This window comes from Hippichthys cyanospilos, chromosome 8, assembly GCF_059441005.1.
Source record: "Hippichthys cyanospilos isolate Australia breed blue-spotted pipefish chromosome 8, RoL_Hcya_1.0, whole genome shotgun sequence".
Lineage (NCBI taxonomy): Eukaryota > Metazoa > Chordata > Actinopteri > Syngnathiformes > Syngnathidae > Hippichthys > Hippichthys cyanospilos.
This window is the reverse complement of record NC_142376.1, coordinates 15,970,001-15,995,156: the sequence shown is the minus strand read 5'-3', so window position 1 is coordinate 15,995,156 and position 25,156 is coordinate 15,970,001. Positions and strand designations below refer to the sequence as shown.

The window sequence follows — 25,156 nt, the reverse complement described above, 5'->3', positions numbered from 1 at the left end:
TTCATTTTTACAAAATAAAGCTAACATTACAGCTATGACCTCTCCATTTTGTGCTTTGTATGAATTCCACCAACTTTCATTCGGCCACTCTTGTATTGATGAATGTTTGCCATGAAGTCCTCCACAAAATGATGATGATCACAGGTTTCTTACCCCGATACACCTGTTTCAAATGATTAGCTCATAAGCAAGCTCAGCAGAAGTCTGATAACGATCCTGATCATTTGAAACAGCAGGATCGAGTTTGGACACCCCTGTTCTACAGGAAAAAAAAAAAAAAAAAACCTTCATGATTAAAACGTTTTTATTTACTATGCCAACTTGCAAATCTCCTTTCTTTACAACTTCCATGTAAACCGGAAGTAAAAATAAACACGGCTGCTAAGAGCACAAAATAAGCATGGCATTCTTGTACACTCTTTCTAAGAAGAAGCTTGCTTGCTTACAACATAAGCGTCAAGAACACCTCGAACCTGAACAGGTAGCGGACCCCAAACAGACAGGTTCTCACAGAGGGAGTTTGAATAAATTGAATGTAATAACTGAGCGTGCATACACAGCATGAGGGGCAAACAAAAAAAAAACTCCAAAATCAAAGTGGCAAAAAAGTAAGTCCAAAAAAGGCAAACCGAAAGCGCGATACAAAAACAGTCAGATGGCAAAGTATCAAAGCATAAAAGTTCAACGTAAAGTGCGACATAAGAAACTGTCTGAAGTGAATAGAGGAGGGGGCACGCCGAAAATGGGTCACATATCATACTAACTGGACTAACCCAAGGAAAACAGTATGTTGCAGAACCCCGAAAACCCACACCATTAAGACAAAACAGCTAACTAAAACAGTCATGACATTAAGCAGCTCAAATTCAGCCCATCAATGAATACAAAGCACCCAGTTGTGACTTTAGCTTCAGCTAACGATAGTGCCAAAGACGCTAATATAGCCAGCCATAGCAAGCTCTTTGCCAAACTAAACTGGACAATGTCCGTGAATTAGTCTGCCGTGGACACGTTGGATGTTTTGTTTTAATGATATTTTAATTGATGGGTGACAAAAGAAAATAGCACTATTTCCTCCTGAGGGTCGAAACTAAACATTGTAGACAGCACTTAATTGGGACTTATCTCAAATACAGCAGAAGGTAAATGGTTACAACTGCATCTGTTAAAATATGTTAAAAAAGGTAAATGACTGGAGCCACTTTTTTGTTGTTGTAGATCCATTTTTTGATCTGCTACAATTAAACAATATATCGAAAAAAACAAAAAACTGACTTTGGTTGAGGGTTTTTTTCAGAACTTTTCAGACTGATTAAATGTAATTAATTACACCAACTACACATTTTAATTAATTGATGTAATTTTTTCTATTAGAGGCTTGAAGGTTTAAAAAGCATATTTTTCACTGTGTGTTCTTTTGGTTCAATGAAACCAAGGTTCAGCTTTTGGTAATAGTTTCAAAAGGTTTGTTTGGAGCAAGCACAATACTGCTCATCACCATTGCCAAAACAAGCCCATACTTACAGTGAGGTTTTGGGGCTGTTTATCTTTGACTGGAAATAAAGCCTGAGAAAAAGGTGAAGGAGTTATGAACCGTCTGAAATAGTAGATGATGTTGAAAAAAAAAAAAAAAAAAAAAACGATAAAAAATAAATTTAAAAAAAAATTGGCTTTTTAATAGAAAAACATGTAGTGTAAACACATGTGGTACAAGAAAAGCTGCAGTTTATTTGAAGTTATTTATTGGCTCTTTAAATGGTAGCAGGTGTGTGCTGTCTCATTATGCATATTGGTTTGAAAATAATTGACCAATCCCAAGATGTACTCCACATCTCACCCAAAGTCAGGTGACAAAGGCTTTAGCACACCCATGATAAATGAGTAACGCACAGATACTGTATATTCAAACGACCAGTTTGTGTGATGTAGCAAAAACTGCATTGCATCATATCGAGAGCCACATCCATTATCTATTCCCTATCATCCATCTTACAGTTTTAAGCAGCATATATGACTGGTAAGTGTATATGTACTATGCTAATGAGTTGGGTGGCAGAGAGAGGCAGGGATGAATATGCAGCTTTCATGCACCATGGTGTTCATGCCATCTGGAAATGCCACTGGCTCTGTCCACCAAAAACGACTGCTAGAAATGAGCGTGCTACTGTGCTGAGTGCAGCCTCGTGAGAAATTGATCCCTGCTTCATAAAGCATCTTCATTTATCCCTTTCTTCTCCAGAAGCTGAGTGTTGTAGCTTTGCAATGCATACACACCCTGTCACTTAGAAGTCCAAACAATTACCAGCAAAAGTGCAACCTCATATTTTTTCATCTTCCTCTATCTCTTTCCCTCGCTTGACTTTTTTTTTTTTTTGCCCTCCAATGCAATGCACCAAGACAGCAAATTGCAGCAGCAAAGTCAGCAGTGCCTATGGGTAAGAGCCATATCCTTTCTTGCTTCCCGCTGGAATTCCTAAGAACGTTATTCTTCTGATTGATGACACGAAGAGTAGAATCTTAAAAGGTAATTATTTCCTCAGGGAGAAAGAAATTGAATATTGCCTGAGTCCCCTTTGTGAGCAATTTGTTCTTCCATTCTTGGTAAAAGACTGGGATTTATCAGTTCACCATCATAAGCTCCTGATGAGTTTTCACAATCACTTGAGACTGGCAAGTTATAAAGATCAGCAACCATGTGAGGTATTAGCTGCTAGTAAATGTTGCTCCTTCCCATACTTGCCATACTTCCTCCCCAGAGGGGGATATTTGCCTGTGAACATTCATTTGAGTTGTCATACAAAGGTGTAAAAGGACATTAAAGTGTCCCGGTGGGACTTGAAGCATGACAGTAAGCCGGCATGCACAACAGGACTGCACCCTCAAGCTCAAACAGTAGAAGTTATTATGGGATATAAGATATATATGTGTGTTGCAGTAAAATGTCACAATGAAAAATACTTTAAGGCAACTATTCAGAGAAATGTAATAACTGAATCTGAGAGAACGTAATCATTGCCTCCCTGATACTGTTAAAACTGCAGTCGTGTGAGAAAAGACATTTTAATCTCAGTGCAACTGCAAAATCTGACCTTCTGGTTGTCTGGTTCCACTTTAGAGTCTCATTAGAGTTCTGATTATGCTTCTCTTTTTCTTCGTTTTTTCTTTCTTTCACAGTTGGCATGACTTTGTTGCAAAATGTGTTTGCATGGTCTTCTGTAAAAGATGCCATTTGCCAATAGTGCAATAGTTTCAGGCCCTGTCGAATACTCGTTTGCTTTTCTACTGTGACTAGTGCAAAATGTGCAATCTGCTTCTCTTCAAAACTTCATGGCTTCGTGGCGTTGGAAAGGAGATTTGTTGTTGGTAACATCTGTGATGTCCCAAAATGACAAATTAAAAATTTTAGCAGACGCAGTGGAATTGAGCTTTTTTTGTAGTTCTTGTTGTTGCTTGATGGCAATGTTTTTTTGTTTATTAAGTTTACACTGACAAGCAACAATATAACCACATGCACAAATTAATATGAGCCAATTCCTGATTTTACAATGATATTACCAAGTTTGTTTAGTTGTTTCACAAGGATTTTACGATGATAATAATACCAAATTTCTTTATTGTGTAATGTTTTGTACTTAAGACTGCTCAATAAATTTGCCAATCACAGTAGCTAAAAAAATACAAAAAAAAGGATCATTTTTAACAAGCGTGTCAATTCCAGCTGAGCATATTACATTTGTAAGGGAAGACATTTGACTTGGCAATTATACCAAGTTTCAAAAATTGTTTGACTAGTTTGGCCTCCATCAGTGATTAACCATTTGGCAATAGCCATGTGAACATTTATCCAAATAAACATAATTTGTGTCTACCCCTCATTTTCCCACTTCATATACATATATATACATATATATATATATATATATATATATATATATATATATATATATATATATATATATATATATATATATATATATATATATATATATATATATATATATATATATATATACATACATATACATATATAATGAATTAAGATCCCTGTTTGTACTTACATTGAAGGATAACGGATAATACATACATATATATATATATATATATATATATATATATATATATATATATATATATATATATATATATATATATATATACAGTCGGCCCCCGGCTTACGAGCATCCTGATTTACGAACAATTCGCCTTACGAGCGTGGATCAGGGAGATTTTTGTCTTCCGAGCGTGGATCAGGGAGATTTTTGTCTTCCGCTTACGAACAAACCTCTCGCCTTACGAGCAATTCGACATGCCGGCCATTGAGTATGTGAAAATGTTCTCGTTTAATTGCGTCAACTAAATCAATAGTAGCGACATCAACAATCATCAGTAGATACTTGTGGGAGTAACGTGAACGCTATTGGTCTTACAACGTCACACTGACTGTCTCACTCACGGTGTCTAAATATATTACCATTTAAGTGTAGTGTTTGTACAGCTAAAGGGAAAAACAGCTGACATGAAATTAAATGTGCCGATTGCAGGACAAAGAATTGTCATTGGTTTAAATGTGTGTTTTTTTTAAATTAATTGTCAATACATTCCAACCGTTTAAAAAAAAAAGTGCGAATAATTATCAGTCAGTCACGGAGATGCGAATATGCTATTGGTCGATTAAGGTCACCCGGTCTCACTCACGGAGATGCTATTGGCCGGCGTCACACGTCAATCACAGAAATGCCGATATGCTATTGGCCGAACGCCTTTATCTAGCTTGATGGGACAGGATGGAAGAAAGGAGAGAAAATTAGTGAAAAACGGAATGTTGTGAAGACTTTGCAAACTTTATCTGTAAGACATAGCTTCTAAAATTACTAGCAGCGGTAAAGAAAGAAATAAGAGGATGATGTTTTAGTATCTGCGTGATTTGCACCCTGACTGAAAGAGTTACTGTAACACTGTAAGACCAATAGCATATCTATCGCCGTGTTAACTTTAAACGTTAGACTCTGCCCCTCTCTGCTTACACCCTGCTCAAGTCTCGTCGTTTCAAAGGTAAAAGCTATTTATCCATTGTATTTACTATACAATGTAAGTGTACAGCAGATTATGTCACTCAATTTTAATATATGTATATAGTGTGTCGATTTTACCTAAGGCTTCGGCGCGCGTTGCACGCATTCACGAATTAACGTGGGTTTGAATTGCCCGCCATACGAGCAATTCGAGATACGGCTACGCTGAACGGATTAAGTTCGTAACCCGGGGGCCCACTGTATATATATTTGTAACTATAAACTAATCCTTTCGTGCGTATTAAAAAAAAAAAAAAAAAAAAATATATATATATATATATATATATATATATATATATATATATATATATATATATATATATATATATATATATTTTTTTTTTTTTTTTATTTTTTTTTTTTTTTAATACGCACGAAAGGATTAGTTTTTCCCTAGCCAGCATGTTTGCCACATTCAAGCTGCATTTTCAAGACTTCATTATAGACACAAGTTTATTCTTCTAGTCATTATATGTAACTGTTTTTTAGCGTCATTGGGTCACGAGTGACTTGGATAAAAGGCCAAGGGGTACACCTTAGACTCAAATGAATGTCAAGATGCTCCAACTAAAATATTTAAATTTACTAAATAATATTGTTGAAGCCAATAGTAACACTGTGCAATGTAAAACGATCAGTCTCTCTGTTTATATTATTCGATAAATGCCATTTCACTCAATAAGTGTTTGCTAGAATTTTCCCCATCTTACGGTAGCCAACTGGGACAAACGCGCTGCAACCGACAAAATTCGAACAAAACAGGAACGATTTAAACAAACGAAAATAAGCGCCTATGCAAATTTAGGAAGTCCAGCGGAATATTGCCATCTAGTGGACATTACCCCCCTCTCCAAGCGTTCAACGACCAAGTTGCTTGTAAATACTGGACCACAATGTAACTGACAAAATACAAAATAGAACTGTAAAATATTAAAGCAGGCTTAACATTGGTCAATACGCACAAACAAAAGACTGGGAATATCTTAGGTCCACCCCACAAACAGGGAATCAGTTTAAACAATCAATGCAGTCATTTCTAACTGAGAACTCATTGTCTTCTATATTTATAATCATAAACTCCTCTTCTCCAAATGTGGGACGAATGAACAAACGATTGAACCTTCAGCATTGGCCTGAACTACAGTGACAGAAGGTACTGGCACTTACCAATGCTGACGCCATATGAGATGCTAAAGAGTTGGTCAGTGTATCAGCCCTTAATTACCAAAATAATTTCCAAAACAGTTGTTGCGTAAACTTGTACAACAGATGTTCACAGTTTTATCCAATCACATAGAAAAGCTTCAAATAACCTTTAGGAATAAGCAAGTTGTGTGTGTGTGTGTGTGTGTGTGTGTGTGTGTGTGTGTGTGTGTGTGTGTGTGAGTGTGTGTGTGTGTGCGTGTGTGTGTGTGTGTGTGTGTGTCTTTTAGACAGTTATGTTTATATAAATATCGTCAGGTACCGTATTCCTTTGTGGACGACACTTACTTTTTAGTATAAGATGAAAAAAAGCATGTCTGATATGCAGCAGATACATTTTATATACTTCAGCATGGCCCATTAACTGCAACATGGTGCATAGAGAACTACTTCACTCAGCCATTAACCACCCATTGTACAAACCCCATTGTTCCAAAACCCCATACGTCAATGTCTTATGTAAAGCAAGGATTAATGTGATGCCTTAGGGCCTAGAACATGACTGAATGTTTTTCTCCACTACAGAGAATTTACATGTTTGCAGATGTGAAGAGTTTAAATGAAAATGATTATTCTCCAACAGCTTCTAGGACCAATTTGCATGCAGAGATGAAAAAAAAGCACAGGCATGATTAAAATCTCTCTCTCTCTCTCTCTCTCTCTCTCTCTCTCTCTCTCTCTCCCTCTTTCGGCTGACGTCAGATGGGGCTAGCCCTTTAAATTTCAAACGTAACAAATTTCCTCCACGTTGGCCGCGCGTGCGTAGAAGGCTCGTTCACCTGCTTGAACAAGGAAGTCAAAGAAAGAGCACTGGATGTGAAATCAAAACGCTTCTGTAACCAAAGGTCGCCATCTGCTCGTCAGGTTTTCGCAGCGTCGACGGGACAAGATGTTCAAAAAACTCAAGCAGAAGATAAACGAGGAACAGTCGCCGCAGAGGAATGTGCAGACTCCCCTACAGGCCCAGGTTAGTTGTTGTGCCCCTGGATGCTAACTGGCTAGGCTAACATCTGTTTACTGAGTTGACTTGTAGCCTCGGCGAGCTGTCGAGGAGCAAAAACGTTCGTGGCATGGGGATTATTGTCTTGGTTAGCCGCCTTACTAATCTTATTATCATGCAAACTCTTTATCCGAGCTGTATTTTTTTAGTCACATCGGTGCTTGTTTAGCATTATGCTACTAACTCTGAAACTGGCTTGTAAGAAACTTATTTTCTAGTTTGGCACGGATCAAAACAATCAGGTTACGTCCACGCATCAAAAAATCAGGTACGTCTCGTTAAAAGTGCCTCTCAAATGTGGTGATACGGGGCTGGGTCTCAGATATGTTTATGGGCGTGACTGTTCTTGACAGCTGCATGTGGATTACAAAGGGCAGGCTTTTTTTTGGGGGGGGGGGGGGGGGGGGTGAATTTTTTTTGGTAAATATCACAGTGCATAAGATTTAACAGTATCAACAAAGGTGTTGGCAGATTATATAATTTACAAAACTTCGGTTTGCCAGTAGGCGGGTTCTCTTTCTTCCACATATGTATTTGTTGTCACTTATATGGTTGTCTTTGTCTTGCGAGAAAGTCTATCGGTAGCTTATTTTGTATATGAAAACGAAACAATTTCAGTGATTTGATTTATTGATTACACTTTGACTTGACTTTCATCACATTTTAATCGACTATAAAACAAAGTATTTGTTTAGTTCGATTACTTCAAATCATTTTGCAGATGTTGCTGAAATTAATAATGTGTTATGAAGTAGGGATATCATGACCCCCCTTTTTCTCATCTGATACAACTCTGCAGGCTAGCATACTATTCGATACTGATATTGACCCAATACGATATCAGCACGAATGATATATACATGTAATAATTTACTAATATGACACATCAGAAGAGACTTGATCAACTGGGATAATTCAATCGTGGTCGAAAAGATCAGAAAATTCATGGACCGTTTCATTTTCAGAAAACAAAAATTTTAAAAAACTATGTTCTTTTGAAGGCTTTTGAGTACTGGATGGGAAATTTTACCCCCACTCTTAGTGGTGGTCATGCAACTAAAAAATGGAAGCCTTTTTTTTTTCTTTTACCCCCATGCCCATGGTCTAACAATGAAAAAAAAAATGAAGCTGTGTGCAATTGTATGTCGTCCAAAACAAGGTAACACTGCAGACATGTTGATTAATTTAAAGTACTTATATTATGGTGTTTTAAGCTTTCCACAGTAATGCATATAAATGATGAACTCTACAACAGCCCTGAAGTGGAAATCTAAAAAAAAATTACAATGCAAACAAAAAGTTAATCGCAAACCAAGACAAAAGCACATTACAAGACATGAAACAAATGCAACATTACAAAAGAGTAGCACACTAGCAAAAGTGAAGCACACTAACATTTCACTCACGGCTGATTGGACAAGATGGGCCCCTATTATGCTGGTTCAAATAGCCACAGTTGTTTTTGTTTTTTTGGCCTGCAATTCCTCATTTGCAGGTTTGGGCTTTGTTTCTTGCAATGTGCTTTTGCAGATCATTTTCTTTTGTGTGTTTTGTTGTTTGCTTTTGTCTTTTGTGACTATTATTTTGGACATTTTCAACTGTAAAACTTTGTAACTCATGGCTGAAAGGTTGCCGTTCCGCTTGGGTTTGGCTGGTGCCAAGAGCTCAGAATAAACAAGGAATTCTTAGAAATGCATCATTGAAGAAAAGTAGCACTTTGGGTGTGTTTTGGGTGACAAATTAACATTGGAACCTGTTTAAAAGCTCCAAAAAGTTAGATTTTCTTGATGCTGGCCTTGTAAACAAATAGCACCAAAATGCTGAAATAGAAAGCATAAAGGTGTGAGTAGAGTTTGCACAGTCTGCCCACATAAGCATTCGTTAGTGTACTGCAAAAGGTATTAGCTGTGTTAATCAAATGTTGTATATACACTATATGTTATTGTGTGTTTGCTTTAAAACTGACAATTTAAAAGCAATAAATATAAAGTAAGTTGTGCCCAGTGGGTGGACATTAAATTAGGAACGTACAGTAAATGGTGCTTTTTTTGTGTCTGCTTTCCACATTTTTGATCAAAAGCTCTGAACACAAATTAAAGGCTATTGATTGTTTTAAAACTTGAAAAATATCGCAAAACATACAACAAAAAAAATGATGAAGTGCAAAACTTGAATTGACAGATTTTTCCATTATTTTTTTATTAACCAGATTGGAATCGGAGATCGCCGGAGCAGCCAAACCCACCCACTTCACCAGGATGGTGTTCTCTCTCCCAGTGACAGAGAGGTGAGCATGATGATGATATCAGATGAATCAAGACAACTGTTTATAATACTCCTTATATTTTGTATGCAAGCAAAAGTGCAATTTTTTTTCGTCAGAGTTTAGTCTGAGATGTGCTCCGATCACCCTTAACAATCCCTCAGCTAATAAATGTACCCCAGCTACCATGCATTGTTTTAAGCCTTATAACAATATGAACCCATTAAATCATTATACTACTTATCCTCAATCACTCAATTCCGTTGAATTTAAATGTCTCCACTGTATGTTCAACGCGTTTGCTCAATTAATGTCTGCCATTATTTTCTGTATCACAGCCCCTTCATTACTTGAACCCTGATGGCAGGCATCATAATGACTTCCCGTTGCTGCAGAGCAGAAGTTATTTTAATGACAATACAAATGCTTGATCAAGACTGTTATGGTGTTTGACTTAACAAAATAAGGCAATCACAACACAATATAATTTAACAGACCTTGCTTGGATCATCAAGTTGTTTTTCCATTATCGTACCAGAACCACACAGAAGCTTTCGGTGTTGCAATGAATGGGTGAATGGTGCAGAACAGACCACCTTTTAGTGTATATGTTGTAATTAATATTGAATGCAACCTCAAGTGCACTCTTTCTATGGTGAGTTGTTGTATTTTCTTATCTCCCTAGCGGTCTCAGTTTGAGGATATGGACAAGACTGAGGTAGATGATTATGGGATGTTGCAGCCTCCAGCTAAAAGGACCTTGATGTTTAAATGTTTAGAAGTACATTTTTGCATTAGTCCTGTTTCCACCACTGATTACCTATATCAAACATTATATTATTGATGGTGTCCCTACTAGTTGTGATCCTTCTCTAGTTTCATACATCCTCGGAGAATCAGTTGTAATATAGGTACTTCAGTCCTCCATTTTAAAGTATCTCATAACGGCAACGTCATTTTCACCTCACAAATCTCCAACACTTTGACATCTTTGAGAGTGTGTTTTCATTTTTGTCACTGAAAGAACAATTTGTTGAGTATTAGTTTCTAAGAAAAATTGCACAATTGGAATTCAATTACAGCAATGAGCAAAATTGTTTTGACCCTCAAATATTTTCCTCTGGACACTTTAAATAATGACTTTAAAAAGCTTCAAAAATGCACAATAAAGACCACACACTTGGATGTTAAACTGTCGAACTCGTGGCATTAACATTTACTATTACATGTTCCCGCTTCTTGTATTTCTCATGCTCTTTCATTCTTGCTTATACAGTAGAGCCTCTAAGGTTGAATACCATGCTTTACAAATAATTACTCAAGGCTTTTCATTTTTTTCCCCAGTGGGAATAATGCAAACAGAAATTAATTTCTTCAAAAGGGCGGTAGTCAATATACAAGTAGGTGTATGAAAACCTTTGAGCGTCGTGTATAAGAAGCGTTGCATGTCCCAAGCAAAGCATTTCTTCGACACAAGGATAAAAGTGCTTCATTGCTGTTGGAGCAAGTGTTCTGCTTGCCCTTGATGGGGAGGGTCTTAGTTGAAAAATAAATGTTCAAAAATATTTTATCCCTTTTAAATTTTTCTGATGATTCAAACTTTTCATACACTGTTCATAGGTGTAAAATACATTTCAGAGCAAGTTCTGAGTGTATACTATCTATCTATGTATCTATCGATCGATAGATATGTTATATATATATATATATATATATATATATATATATATATATATATATATATATATATATATATATATATATATATGTGTGTGTGTGTATATATATATATATGTGTATATATATATGTGTATATATATATATGTGTATATATACATGTATATATGTATATATCAAGTGCCTTTTTATGTTATACTAATTTCAAAAAGCCAACTACTGTAAACGCAATCATAAAGCAACTAGACAATATAATGTACTGGTAATATAAAAAGAATAACAAAAATGCAAATGTTTACTAAAGCGAGGTCCAATGAGTATAACTGATGTGCTGTTGTCTCATGTAATGGTGATTTCCGCAAAGGCCAGGGTGGGTGAACTATGCGGCTTGCTCTCTTTTTTTAATCTTGTCCTTTGGCCGTTTATATAATCAAGAGCGCTATAATATTTGTATTATATTTAGTCTTTTTTTTTCCCTGAAAATGAGTAGTCCTGTATAATTTTTGAATAAATTAATCTTAGTTGTCATCATAATTGATAAATTGAGATATTTTGAATAGTGTAAATAAAGTAGAAGAATTGGGTGGAACAATGCACATAATTTTATAATGTATTTATTTTACTAAGCCATTTTGGTTAATTTATTTAAATTCCATGATAATTGTCATTTCCAAACAAGCCAGTGTTGCAACTGTTGATTTAAAAAAAAAAAAAAAAAAAAAAAGCCAATAGCACAACTATAGTGGCGTTTTCCTTTAGAGGTTTCTCTGTAACTGCAACCAAATTCCCTCTTGTCTCTTTCTTTCTCACACACTCCCCACTACACAGTTCCACTCTCATACTGTTGTTTTTTCTCATTGCTCTCTGTGTTCCTCTCCTCCCCCCCACCTTTCCCGTAACGGCACTGACGGGGGTCAGGTGCTGGCCGGGATGATAGCTGAGCCCGCTTTTCTCTCTGAGTATACTATCTTTGCTCTGGACCATTCAAAACGACCCAAAACGGCCCAGGTAGCCAGTGTGGTGAGTTTGTCCTCACGTCCTGCCTCTTCTTCCTCCGCATCGCTGCTCCTCCTCCTCCTCCTCCTGCTCTGGTCCTTCTTCCTGACTCTGTCCCCCTTGGGGAAACTGATAGTGGGCTGCGGCCCATTCCCTGCTCTTTTGCTGCCCATTTCCTTTTGGATCTAGCAACAAGAAGGCATCTCCTGTCAGGCGTCACTGCATCTTATGAGAGTTATGGTTTATAATGTGGTAGAGAGGCCTGTCTGCTTCTGCTTTATTCTGTTGTCACTACCTGTCACAAAATGTGCCCCTTGTCTTTTGACCTCAGTTGCCTGCCTTCTTTAGACCCCATATGCAGAATCCTCTTTAGTTGCCTGAAAGACCGTGCCCCCTTTCCCTTACCAGTGTTTTTTTAATTGAGAATGAAGGATATGTATATCGGTGAGCAAAAAAAAAAAAAAAGAGTGAGAAAAAAAACATTTCTCCTACAACAGTGGATCCACAAATGCTTTGCAGGTTCACAGCATTTTCTGAATTTTAAAATGTATGTCTGTATGTATCTCTCTATCTCTCAATCTATTCATCTCTACCTACCCATCTATCTGATTAGATATATTACTAGATATATTACTATACATGTGTTTGTATGTGTGTGTATTATTTGTGTGTATATATACATACACACACACACACTGTACGTACAGTACAGTGTATATATAGAATGTATATATACTGTATATATGTATGTGGCTGAGTGGTAACGCGATATTTATATATTTATATTTATATATATACACTGAGTTGTCACAATATTTCCATTTGTAGGGAGTCTGTTGGTTCAATCTCCAACCGTTGTTATCATGTTTAATTGTCCTTGAGCTCCTTGAGCAAGACAGTGAGCCCCCAGGTTCTTCCTTTGAGTACCTAAGTTAAAAAAAAAAAAAATAATAATAATACTATTTAAGTGTTTAACCATTTCCCAATAAAATGTTTGTTTTCTTTAGGTTTTTATTTTTTGGGGGGTGGTGGTGGTGCAGGCATGAGGTGTGGCATAGAATCATTCCCAATGCATTTCAATGAATTCTATATGTCCTCCATAATAATTTAAAGTTCTAATATAAACATTCACCGTTACTTGGCATACATGTCTTAGTTGTGCTAGCACTGGGTCTTATACATGAATTTGAAAAGATATGCCTCCATATTATAGAAAAAAAAAATACGTTGTTATTTTTTTGTGAAAAGATTGGCTTCTTGTGCAGTTTTGTGCTGTCCTTAAATGGTACTTTTTATACAAGTGCTCTTAGTACTGAAAAAAAATCACGGTTCATGGTTATTTTGAGTTTGCATATTAAAAAAAAAAGTTTTTTTTTTCTGGCAAGGAAGAACAAATATATTCTCAAGGAAGCACAGTATAAAGTAGTGCCTCCTAATTTGTGTGTTTTTGATTATGAATTTCAGTATGATTGAACACCGAACCATAGAGAAAACCACAGAACCCCTAATGACGCTTCTATCGACTAATTGATAATTGGTTAGTGGAAATATCGGTGTGGATAGCATGCAAGGGTGCTGACAATGCCTCACAGCCCAAAATGTTAGCATCAAATCATTTTTGTGATCAACTTGGTATTTGCCGCCCCCCCCCCCCCCCCCCCCCCCCCAGCTCCACTCTCACTCAATATTAGCACTGGAGCACATTTCGTGAAACAGTGATTGTATTATATGTACATTAGGCCGAATATGTTTCTTTGTTTGGTCCATGCCTCGAAACTTGGGGGAAAAAAAAACCCTCCTGTGATCAAATGATGTATTCAGGTTAAAACATTTGCTCGTAATCAGAAATTTGCTGTTGTTTGAAACCTCTAGCACAAAAACATCCATTGCACCAAAATATATTGCATACAAATTTCAAATGTTGTGAATACCGAAGTCAGGGATGCTTTGAGCTGGACAAGTGAGGAGAGAATAATTTGCTTGGCTAAATCTGCTTCTAACAGTTGACTAAACCAGCTAAGCTGCCTAATGTTCAACTTGGCCCAGTCACGATTCTTATGTGCTCTCTTAATTAAGACTGACTCTCACTTGAATGTAACTGTCTGTCTCTTCTCACCCTAATGGCTGCTCAGTCGAGTTTTACCCTTTCGTTTTGTAGAGATGCCTTCGTTTTATGTCTTTAACGCCTCAATTTTTCCCCCCCGAGTTGCATGAGGGTGCCCAATGCCCCTGCATTGCTCCCAGCAATACTAATATTGCTCCCGTCAGAGTAATCAGGGAGTCATGCGGGTTGTGGATAACTAACTGACTCAGGATACCCGTATACTTGACAAACCATTAGCCACCTTCTTTCTAAGAAATGTTATCTCTGCAGAGTGCTTCTAAAGGGCCAACCAGGTCTCCCAGAGGAAGTATCAATGGGGAAGAAAGTTTGTCTCCTCATGTGCGTTAACACACTCTATTCCATCTTCATAAACATATTCCCTTTGAATACAGTTGCTGACGTGTCCCTGCCTTTAGGTTAATTTGTCATATGGAACAACTTTCTAACAGAAAGAAGAACCACAGTCCTTTGCCCAGAAACTACAGCTGAAAGTACCTTCAATGGAGTCCATAATTCGGGGCGGTGCCAGTCGGGCTGAACACCTCTTCCGCTCTTCCTCTAAAGAGAGCCTGGTTCGGAGTTCGTCTCGTGAGTCCTTGACTCATCTGGGAGAAAACGAAGCATCCTCTGGTGCTCCTTCATATGACCCACCTTCAGACATTGAGAGTGAGGCTGAAGATGCGCCTGGGAATGCAGAGTCTCTCTCTAAAGAGCAGCTGCTGCACCGTTTGGTAAGAGTAGAGACGAGTCTGGGTAAATATCGCGGGAAGTACTCAGAGGTAAGTCACATTCAGATAAATCCATTGTCAAGCGGTTGACCTATTTATTTACTGCATTATTTACTCTGTAGCTGGTTACGGCATATCGTACAGTGCAGCGAGATAAAGAAAAAACACAGGTAACCTCCTGTAAAATTTGTGTTCATGTTTTTTTTTCCTTTTAAGAATTTTTCATATGCACTGTACATGTCTGCTTTTCTTGCAAAGGCCATTCTCAGCCAGTGTCAGGACAAAGCTCTCCGCAGAATAGGAGAACTACGAGAGGTAAGGCCGTTTTTGAAAAATTGTCTCTAAAGAGCAATAGCTTTTTGTTTATTTATAAGGTTCTTTTATGAGTTTTGTTTGCATTAGTGAAGTTATAACTTAGTATGACTTGCAGGAGTTACAAATGGACCAGCAGGCAAAGAAACACCTTCAGGACGAGTTTGATGCCGCACTGGAGGAGAAAGACCAGATGATCACTGTCCTGCAAACTCAGGTAACAGCATCAACATGTGCTGTAATATTGTGGTTTGTCTATTCAAAGTTTTGAAATAAGGCACTGGTTTTTGTTAAATGTTTATTACAGAAGTCTTATTCATAACCCCTATTGGTTTAAATAAATACAAAAATCTTTTAAAAATGGGTGGATTTAGCTGCATATATGCATGTTTTGATGTTCTTTCTTGCTTCCATGGGATTTCTCTGCTTACAGTTTTTTCCTCCCCAAATTCCAAAAATATGAATGTGAGGGTCATTGAAGACTTAGAATTTTCTTTTTTTCTCCTATTTTGTGTTTTAATTTTGTTTAAGCAAACTCTTTTTGAAACAGGTATCACTTCTGAAGAAACGTGTTAAAGGTGTCTCTGACGGCTCTTTGGTTGCCGAGGGTGAGCTACCCATTTCTACAGATGCTGCAGAATCCAAATCCACCAGCTTTTCAAACGATCAGGAAGCAGAGCCTGAAATGCCTGAGGGTGTGTCTATATTTTATTTTTAAACCATACATGTCCTGTTTGAAGGAAGCTTAGTTTGAACATAAACCTTTTAAATGGTACATTCTATTTTATGACAGAAGAGGGCGTCAGTGATCCAGCTAAACTAATGGAAGCACTGCAGAAGCGAGTAAAGAGGCAAGAAAACCTGCTGCATAAGTGCAAAGAAATGATACGTATGCACAAGGAGCGCTTTACCCACATTAGTAGTGAGAATGAAACGCTTCAAGAGCAACTACAAGAGAGACTACAAGAGCTGGAAAGAATGAAGGTAATTATATTTATAGCATAGGTCTCAAACTTCAGTCCTGGAGGGCCGCAATCCTGCATGTGTTTGTTTTTGTGTGTGTGTATCTGTGCGCGCAGATATGTGTGTCTTTGTGTCAGAGTGTGTAGCAATGGCACTCAATCTCACCAACCCTGGGTTCAATTTCAGGATGTTTTCTCAATGTCACTGTGACGCCTGCAACATTTTTGTGTGTGTGTGTGTGTGTGTGTGTGTGTGTGTGTGTGTGTGTGTGTGTGTGTGTGTGTGTTTTTTTTAATTTCACAACATTTAGTTTCAGTAGAATTATAGGATTGGTAATGTTTTATGGTGTCTAACCAACAGCAGATGATCTTGCAAGAACTGTGAGAAAGGGCAGTTTGACTGCACTTTAAAAAAAATGTATTTTTCACTCTAGTTTGATATTAACTATCATAAGCCTAAGATGTGAGTCAGTCATGCCTGCTTGTGTGTAGGTGCCACTTGTTACACAGCACTGGTAAAATAGTTTCCTTCTATAAGATACTATCACTAAAACCAGCTGCAATTTAGGTCAAGTTTCTTGGTTTATCTGGTTTTATGTCGTGGTTTGGCATGTGGGTGGTGGAGCAAGAGATACTTAAAATAAGATTTACAACCTAAAGAATAAAAGTGACTGAACAAATTTGGGGGCTGCAACGATTACACTGATATACTTGTTGGTAATCGTTTGTAGGAGCTGCACACAACCGAGAAGTCGAAGTTGATCAATCAGTTGCGTGATGTCAAGGACCAAAATGAACAGTTGGAGCAGGATAAAGTGAGTGTGAAGATTTTTGGTTCTTGAAGATGAAAGTTTCTCTCTTCTAAATAGTACTGATGTCAATGGCTTTTAGGGTATGGTGATTGCTGAGACAAAGCGGCAGATGCATGAAACTCTGGAAATGAAAGAAGAGGAGATTGCACAGCTCCGGTCGAGGCTCCAGCTGGCTAATGCCCAGAATGAAGAAATGCAAGACCAGAAGGAAAAAGCTGAGAAGTCAGGTGAGAGAAATTAGTTCCTGTAAAAAAAACAATAAGTTCCTGTAAGTGCATGTTTTGGAAAATGCACTAATAATCTTGTCATGTGTTTATAATTTGGGTATTTGTTGTAGCATTTGAAGAGCTTGAAAAGGCATTGAGTTCAGCACACAGAGCTGAAGAAGCACGAAAGCAGCTGCAGATTCAGATGGAAGAGCAAATTAGTGAAGCAGAAAGAGTCAATGAAGAAGAGAGGAAGAGCCTGCAGCAAGAACTCACGCGGGTCAAACAGGAGGTTGTCACAATCATGAAGGTCAGTGCATGTTATATTGTTCAGTACCTTTTTCCCAATCACACTTGATTGCACCCTCTTCCACATTTTGGCAACTAAACAATAGTTACCTCGTCTCAGTGTATCACATCTACTGTATTTTTCTTAACATTAGAAATCATCAGAAGAAACGGTGGCCAACTTGCAAAAGTCTCATAGTGAAGCCCTGGCTGCCAAAGAAGAGGAGATAAATGACAGAATTAGCAAAGCTGTGGTAAATGTCAATGTTTATCATTTTATCAAAATAAATTCCAATGTTTATCTATGAAATGTCAACATTTTATGGGATTGCTGAATGTCTTTTCAGGAGCAGTGTAAAGAAGAGTTTGCTCAGATAACTAAGGAAAAAGAGCAGCAGGACACTCTTGCTCTGGAGGATGTTGAGTTGCAGAAGGCAGCTCTTATTGCAGAGGGCGAAAAGAGAGTCAAAGAGATGCAGCAAGAGCTGGAAGTAGCGAAAACTGTGAGTTGACTGGACCACAAATAGTCCCAAGACCCCATCAAGTTCAGCTGTCTTGTATACAATTTAGTAAATTGTGATGAATGTGAAATAATTTTACACACACTGCAGAATATAGCAGAAACTCTTCTCATGAAAGTGTGTCAGATTTATTTGTTAGACATGAATAAACATGAATAAGCAATGCCGTAGATAGGTGGCCCAAATGTATGTGTCTTATGTTTTGAAAGTGCAATAGCTAAGAACCTCACCCCTTCTTCATAGGCCTCTACAATCTAATTAATAGAACATATAGTATAAGGCACAGAGAGTCACGTAATTTCAATTCTCTGTCTGTCCTTGCACATGTGGTAGAATTGACAATAAAGCAAACTTTGACTTTGAGTATTGTCAGCACAACAATATTGTCTGCTGTGATTAACTATCATCTTTACTTTAATAAATCACTTCTATGCCATCAGAGAATAATGGAGTTGGAGAGCTCCCTGGAGAAGATTTCCCAAGATGGATCAGTGCTGTCCCATGAACAGTCCAATTTACTGGATCAGATGAAGCAGAACCACAAAAAGGCAATTTTGGCATTAGAGGAAGAGCACCAGGCACAACTAGAAAAGCAGAAGGACAGTCTATTCCAACAGCACAATGCTGCTCTGGAAGAACTCAAGGAAAAACAGAGGGTTGAATTGGAGAAACTTCTCAAAGAGAAAGAGCTGCAGATTCGTATGCACACAGAGGAGATGAATCAGAAATTAGATGCAAAGCAAGCAGAGCATGAAGCACTTTTAGTTGAACTTTCTGAACTTTTGAAGAGTAAACAACTTTTGGAACTGAAGTTGGTTGAAGTACAAGATGCACATTGTTTAGCTCTGCAAGATCAGGTGGTAAAGCACAGTGCAGAAATGGAAACTATTAAGCAAGAGTATGAACAGTCACTTGGAGGAATGGAGAAAACACTGAAGGAGGAAGTTAATGCTTTGAAAATTATTTTAAGTGAAAAAGAAAAGGAACTTAAAGAATTCATTGAAGGAGAAAAAGTGCTAAAAGAAAAATCCCATTCCAATGTGGAAGCGCTAGATGTCAGAGCTAAGCAAATAGAGCATTTGCAGCAATCATTATCACATCTCCAAATGGAAAATTCAAACCTGAAAGAAGTTAAAGAAGAATCAAATAAACTTTCGAATGACCTTGTTCAATCGCAGATTGCCTTGACAGATTTGCAGCATCAGCTTGAAGTAGCAAAAAATGATTGTCAAAGCAAAGAGTTATTAATTCAAGAATTAGAGCAGCAATTACATCAGAGCAAAAAGGAACTGTCTGAGCAGGAGCGTTTGCACAGTGAAGATCTCAACACTAAAAAGGAAGAGCAAACGCACCTTCTGAAACAGTTGGAGATTGAAAAAGCTGCTCACGAGAAGCTAAATCACACCATAACAGAGATGCAGGATAAACTGAAAACACAGGAAACAAAAATGGAAAAGTTTAAGCAGAAGGCTAAAGAAATGCAAGATAATTTTAAGAAAAAGCTCCAACAGAAAGAAGAATCCATGAAGGTGGCGCTTGCAAAGAAAGATGCTGAGCTACATCAAAAAGAGCAGCAAGTTCAAGAGAAAATTTTAGAGATGGCCCAAAAAAATTCACAAGGATTAAGCGATACAATGTCAGAGCTGCAAGCTAACCATTTGCGGGAAGTGGAGAAACTGCGTGATATCCACAAACACGAAATCTTGGATCTGGAGCGTAATTGGCAGGAAAAGTTGGGACAGCAGGAGGAAGAATTAGTGGAAAAACAATCTCACATCCTTCAGGAAAAGATACAAGAACTGCAAGAATGTTCTTTAAAACTTAACAGGAGCAAAGAAGAAAATGAGCAACTACTTACTGCAATCACAAACCAAAAGGAGGAGCTCGCCATTCAAGAAACAACTGTGCAAAAGCTTAAAGAAGAACTTCACGAGGTCGGGGTTAAGCTTGAAGGTTTATCAACAAGTGACACTTTGCTGAGAAAGCAAATGGAGTCAGTAGAGCGGGACCTTAGCCAGGCTTTGACTGAGCGAGACTCCCTGCAGGACAAGCTCAACATAACAGAGGAAGAGAGCAGAGAGAAAGTAAAATCTTTGTCAGACAATTTGGCAGACAAGGAGAAGCAGCTTCAAGCCCTTGAAAGTTCCAGACAGAAGGAATGTGAGGATTTGCAGACTAAAAATGCAGAAGATGCTTCACAGAGAGAAGCTTTGGAAGCTCAGTTCCAACAGCAGGTCATCATGATCAGCAACCAAATGCAGCATTACTGTAAGGATGTCCAGGGCAAATTGCTGGACGGAATCTCAGAATTTTGCCAGAAAGTTGAATTTAGACTCTCTGATTTAAATAAAAGACTTTTGTGTAGCCAGAAAAATGTTGTGCACCTTAAAAATGTTGTTACTAGCAAAGCAGATAGAATTTGCACTTTAGAGGAGAATCTCCGCCAGATGAGTGAGGAGAATAGCAAACTATGCATTTCATTAGAACAGGTGACTGCTCAGGTAAATGCTCACGTGGAGCAAATCAATGCCTTAACAGCTGAGAGAGAGACAAATTCTCTTTCTGTCAGTCAACAAGCTCTGAAGGCTGAAGAGTTGAGTGAATTAAATAGAGTCATGTCAATGAGTCTGAGAGAAAATGAGGTGCAAGTGACCAACTTGGAAAGCATCATCAGTGACTTGAAACATCAACTGGAAGATCAGGAGAAAGCCATACTTGAGCTCAAGCAGCAGCATGAAGAGGAGAGACAAAAGGCTTTAGTTCAAACGGAAGAGGCCATTCAGAGGTTAAATCAGGAGCGAGAGTCCACTTCTGAGCAGGCTAATGCTCTCAGAGCCAGTCTGTCCGAGAGCGACAACACCATCACTGCTCTAAAGACCCGGCTTGAAGAGCTGGAGGGCGTCGTTTCTGAAAAGAACGAAGCTTTGCAAAGGCTCACGGCGAGTTTTGACAATCAGTCCATCAGCAAGTCCGAGATGGACCAAGTTTTAAGCGAGAAGGAGCAGACGGTGAGCGGGCTGACTGCGGAGCTCGCGAGCGCCAACCGTCAACTCGGCGACCTCCAGGAACAGTTGGCCATAAAGGTCAAAGAATGCGAGCAGCTTGCATGTGACCTCCAACAACAACACAGCATCAGGGAGAACGAAAGGAAAGAATTGGAACAGTTGCAGCAGAACGGCAACTTGGAGCAAGAGCTGGTGGAAAAACTGCACCACCTCGAGGAGGACAACCAAAAGTGCAAAAGCCAACTCAAGACTCAGGAAGACAACTTTGAAAGGCTGAAGGATGAGATGACAAAAAGCAAAGAGGAGTGTGTTAAAGAAACCGAGGAGAGGTTGACAACAGAGAGCAATCGTAAGGTTTCAGAGCTCAAGAAGAAAGCCGAACAGAAAATCGGCCAAATTAAGAAGCAGCTCACTTCACAGCTTGATGAAAAAGATGAGCTTATCAAGAATCTTGAGGCTAAACATGAGGAGTTTAAGAAAAACGAAACCTACAGTAAAGAATGCATTGACACATTAGAGACGAAAAACAAATCTCTCGAGGAGGTTCTTACCCAGCTCAAAAAAGAGCAGGCAAGCCAACTGGAACAGACTCAGGCTGAGGATAGGCAGACAATGGAGCAATCTTTAGAGGACCTGAGGAGCATGTATGAAGAGAAGCTTTCCGCACTCCAGCGAGATTCATCACATCAAACAGATCCCAAACAAGCAGACACACTTGAAATTGAATTTCGGCTTAAAGAAGCAGAGAAGCAGAATGAAGAGCTCCTTGAAGAGGTTCGTACTCTGAAAGAAGAAATTCAGCAGAAGGTTGTTCAGTGCACCAAACATCAAGCTGCCTTGATGCAGGCTCAAGCGTCAGTTGAACCTGACAGGAAGATAGAGCAAAGTAGTCTTCAAAAAACAACGAGCATATTGGAAAATGAGATGACAAACCACCCAGCCAGTCTGGAGGAGGATTCTCCGGAGTCTGTCAAGAGCAAACTAAATCACATGAAGAATGAGAAGGAGAAAATTCACAAAGATTTTACCAGGTTACAAAAAGATGTCAGATTAATGAGGAAAGAGCATGAACAGGAACTTGAATATGTGAAGAAACAGTTGTCTGAGGAGAATGAACAGAAGCTCAAGTAAGTTGTGGCTTCCAAATGTCACATTTGAAAACACATTATATATATATATATATATATATATATATATATATATATATATATATATAATTTCTGACACCAAGCCTTTTTGTTTTTCTCCACTGTAGTGAACATTTGTATTTTTAGTCTATGGTGAATGAGTAGTTAGCATGTTCGCCTCACAGTTTAGAGTCCGAAGTTCAATTCCAGCTCAATCTGGCCTCCCTGTTTGCATATTCTCCCCATGCCTGTGTGAGTTCTCTCCAGGCGCTCTGGCTTCCTCCCACATTCCAAAAACATGCATGGTAGGTGTATTGAACACTATAAATTGTCCCTAGGTGTGGTTGGGTGTGTGGATGGTTGTTTGTCCCTGTGTGCCCTACGATTGATTGGCAACCGCTTCAGGGTGTGCCCCGCCTACTGCCCTTAGACAGCTGGGATAGGCATCAGCAAGCCAGTGACCCTAGTGAGGTTGTAGAAAATGGATGGATTGTTGTTCATTTGAACTGCTCATGTAAGTTCTAGTCTGCTCAGTAGAAGGCATATAGGCATCGCTAATGATGTCGCGGGTTTGGGTGGGACGCAATTAACTTTGCGATTTGCTGAGACCAAATGGACACAACAGTGGGCACAAATGAATAGGCTGGGTCTCAGGAAGATATACAGCATGCATAGTGGACATCCTGGCCTTTACAATGGTGTCTCATGTGCTTTGGTTAGAGGCAAGTAACTTTCCCTGTCTTGGAGACAGACTGGACCACAGTGGACAAAAATGAATAGGCTGAGTCTCAATAGGATATGCTATACTCACCATTATGTCCCCTTCCTGAACCAACAGATTAGAATTAGAAGACATGGAACTCAAGCACAAGTCAGCAATCAAGCAGTTAATGAGGGAGTTCGACACACAAATGGCTGTAAAAGAGAAGGAGATAGATACAGCAGTGAAAGAAACCATTGGTATGATCACGTTGACTTTTTTCCTATGAAATCTTATTACCACTGAGCGAACAGATAATTGTATAGAATGAATAGTACTGCAATTAACGATTATTTTAATATTTGGTTAACCGCCATCTATCAATTATGTTGATAAATCGGATTTTAAACGTTTTATTTTCATTCCTTTACTGACTGTAACTTCTTGTTATTCAAAATAAAAGCAGATGTACTTTTTCCCAACAGTAAAGGCAGTAAGTATATTGGATTATCTTAAACCTTGTTAAAACCTCACTTCCCCTATCTGAAGTGTCTTCACTTATCCCCAAGTGTGTTCATGTCCCCATTTTGGAAAGCACATTATTAATTTGCCAGCGATGACAATTAAAGATGAATTTAATCATCAATTAGTTGTCAGTTAATCGATTATACCGCCAACAGAAATGTTTTTTCTAATGGAACTCAAACTTGCTGTAAAATGTGTATTCAATATTTATCTGTATCCTAGTCTAACTAACCTTACAGGTTATTGGTCTTCTTTTTCCCTTCATTCTTCAAAAATGTTTTATTGAAGGTTTTTAGAATGTTTTTGTTAACCCATTGCAGGTAAGGCCCAGGTTGTGGAGGCGGAGCTTCTCAGTAGCCATCGAGAGGAAACCATCCAGCTGCAGAGGGTAATTGCCCAGAGGGAGGATGAATTGAAAAGAACTGTACAGAAATATGAGCAGGTCATACAGGTACTGAACACAAATTTTCAGTCAGGTCCTGTGATCAAAGCCATCGAGTAGAAAGCCTTTCCATCAGACTTGATTCAGGGGGTGGGCGTTTTGAAAGCGAGGCTGTGATTTGACCAACATACTTGCGTTATGATACTTTATTGACTCATAGGAAATGAGTCAGCCCTTATTGTTTTCCTCAGAATCGTGAGGAGGAGATGGGGACTCGAGTGTGGCAGGTTCAGAAAGAACTGGAGGAGCTCCAAGCTCGGACCCACGGCACGTCTGAGGTAACTTACCAAAAATGTATTTTATTAAAATGTATTTTTCCTTAAGTTTAGGGAATTCCTGCTTTCGTACTTGAGTTCGATCCGTTTCTCTGGCCTCAGTCTAATGGTGACTTTCCAAAGTGTACCGGAGGATGTGGAGTTCTTTTGAATAGCTCAGGAATGTTCTTCTTGGAAAACAAGCTATTGCGAGGCTTGAAGCCAGGCTCTGTCCCTGCTCCTAATTATTATTCTGTGAGGTGACTCAATACCCGGGCCTCATTCAGCAACACTATCATGCAAGAAAATGCATACTGGAAAGCAGCCAGGTAGGACAAAAGCACCTCAGGGAGATGGTGGACTCAGGTGATGTTATGCTGTGAGAGCCAAATGCTGATTCCTCCCTCTTAACTGCACATCCTCAGATACACAAGAATTATTCTCTTTATGGTGTGTTTCCCCAGTGAGGTAATAGCTTTATGGAGGGATTGTATGGCTTTATGCTCAGTGAGGCCTTCCCCTGCAAAGGGCCTCAAAAACCATTTGTCATCGGAAGAGTGGGTCAGTGTGTCTTTCCGCAGAGACGGCACACCAGCACTCCAGTATTCAAGACTCTCTTTAGTTCCAAAACATGCCTTTTGAACATCCCCTTGAGCAGAATGTGCAAGTAGTATAGTCACAGATGTGAGTTTAGTAGAATTTCATTTAGGTGCCTACAAATCCACCGATTTCCACTGAAGATGAGCTTTTTGAAAATGGATCATGACAGTATGCTTGGGTTGTAAAAATAAAAGCAGCTGGACTTTAAAAAAAAATCTGCAAATATTCTGACAAGGGATGTTGTGTTAGTGTGTGGGGCTGTCTGCAATTGTGGCACTTAGTTGAAGATTTACAGCTGTGGAGTGGTGCATTTGGGAATGATTTCATGTCTCGTCTGCACAAGTTGAAGTTGAGTCCAT

The 25,156-nt window shown here is 38.6% G+C and overlaps 1 protein-coding gene across 4 annotated transcripts in view; it reads left to right on the top strand.

The window, feature by feature from the left end:
* Positions 1 to 7,049: 7,049 nt before the first annotated feature.
* Positions 7,050 to 25,156, top strand: part of golga4 (golgin A4) — a 30,097-nt gene continuing 11,990 nt past the window's right edge. The window contains exons 1-19 of one of the 4 annotated variants that reach the window (XM_088421453.1): positions 7,050 to 7,242; positions 9,485 to 9,562; positions 12,134 to 12,235; positions 14,586 to 14,654; positions 14,765 to 15,094; positions 15,166 to 15,213; positions 15,302 to 15,358; positions 15,474 to 15,572; positions 15,906 to 16,050; positions 16,149 to 16,339; positions 17,049 to 17,132; positions 17,209 to 17,356; positions 17,467 to 17,645; positions 17,779 to 17,877; positions 17,971 to 18,126; positions 18,585 to 22,276; positions 23,115 to 23,236; positions 23,822 to 23,952; positions 24,135 to 24,221. In XM_088421453.1, coding sequence (XP_088277579.1) covers positions 7,165 to 7,242; positions 9,485 to 9,562; positions 12,134 to 12,235; positions 14,586 to 14,654; positions 14,765 to 15,094; positions 15,166 to 15,213; positions 15,302 to 15,358; positions 15,474 to 15,572; positions 15,906 to 16,050; positions 16,149 to 16,339; positions 17,049 to 17,132; positions 17,209 to 17,356; positions 17,467 to 17,645; positions 17,779 to 17,877; positions 17,971 to 18,126; positions 18,585 to 22,276; positions 23,115 to 23,236; positions 23,822 to 23,952; positions 24,135 to 24,221 — 5,895 coding nt within the window. In that variant the 5' untranslated portion in view covers positions 7,050 to 7,164. The remainder of the gene's footprint in view (positions 7,243 to 9,484; positions 9,563 to 12,133; positions 12,236 to 14,585; positions 14,655 to 14,764; positions 15,095 to 15,165; positions 15,214 to 15,301; positions 15,359 to 15,473; positions 15,573 to 15,905; positions 16,051 to 16,148; positions 16,340 to 17,048; positions 17,133 to 17,208; positions 17,357 to 17,466; positions 17,646 to 17,778; positions 17,878 to 17,970; positions 18,127 to 18,584; positions 22,277 to 23,114; positions 23,237 to 23,821; positions 23,953 to 24,134; positions 24,222 to 25,156) is intronic. The other 3 variants (XM_088421455.1, XM_088421456.1, XM_088421454.1) reach the window with 3 other exon arrangements.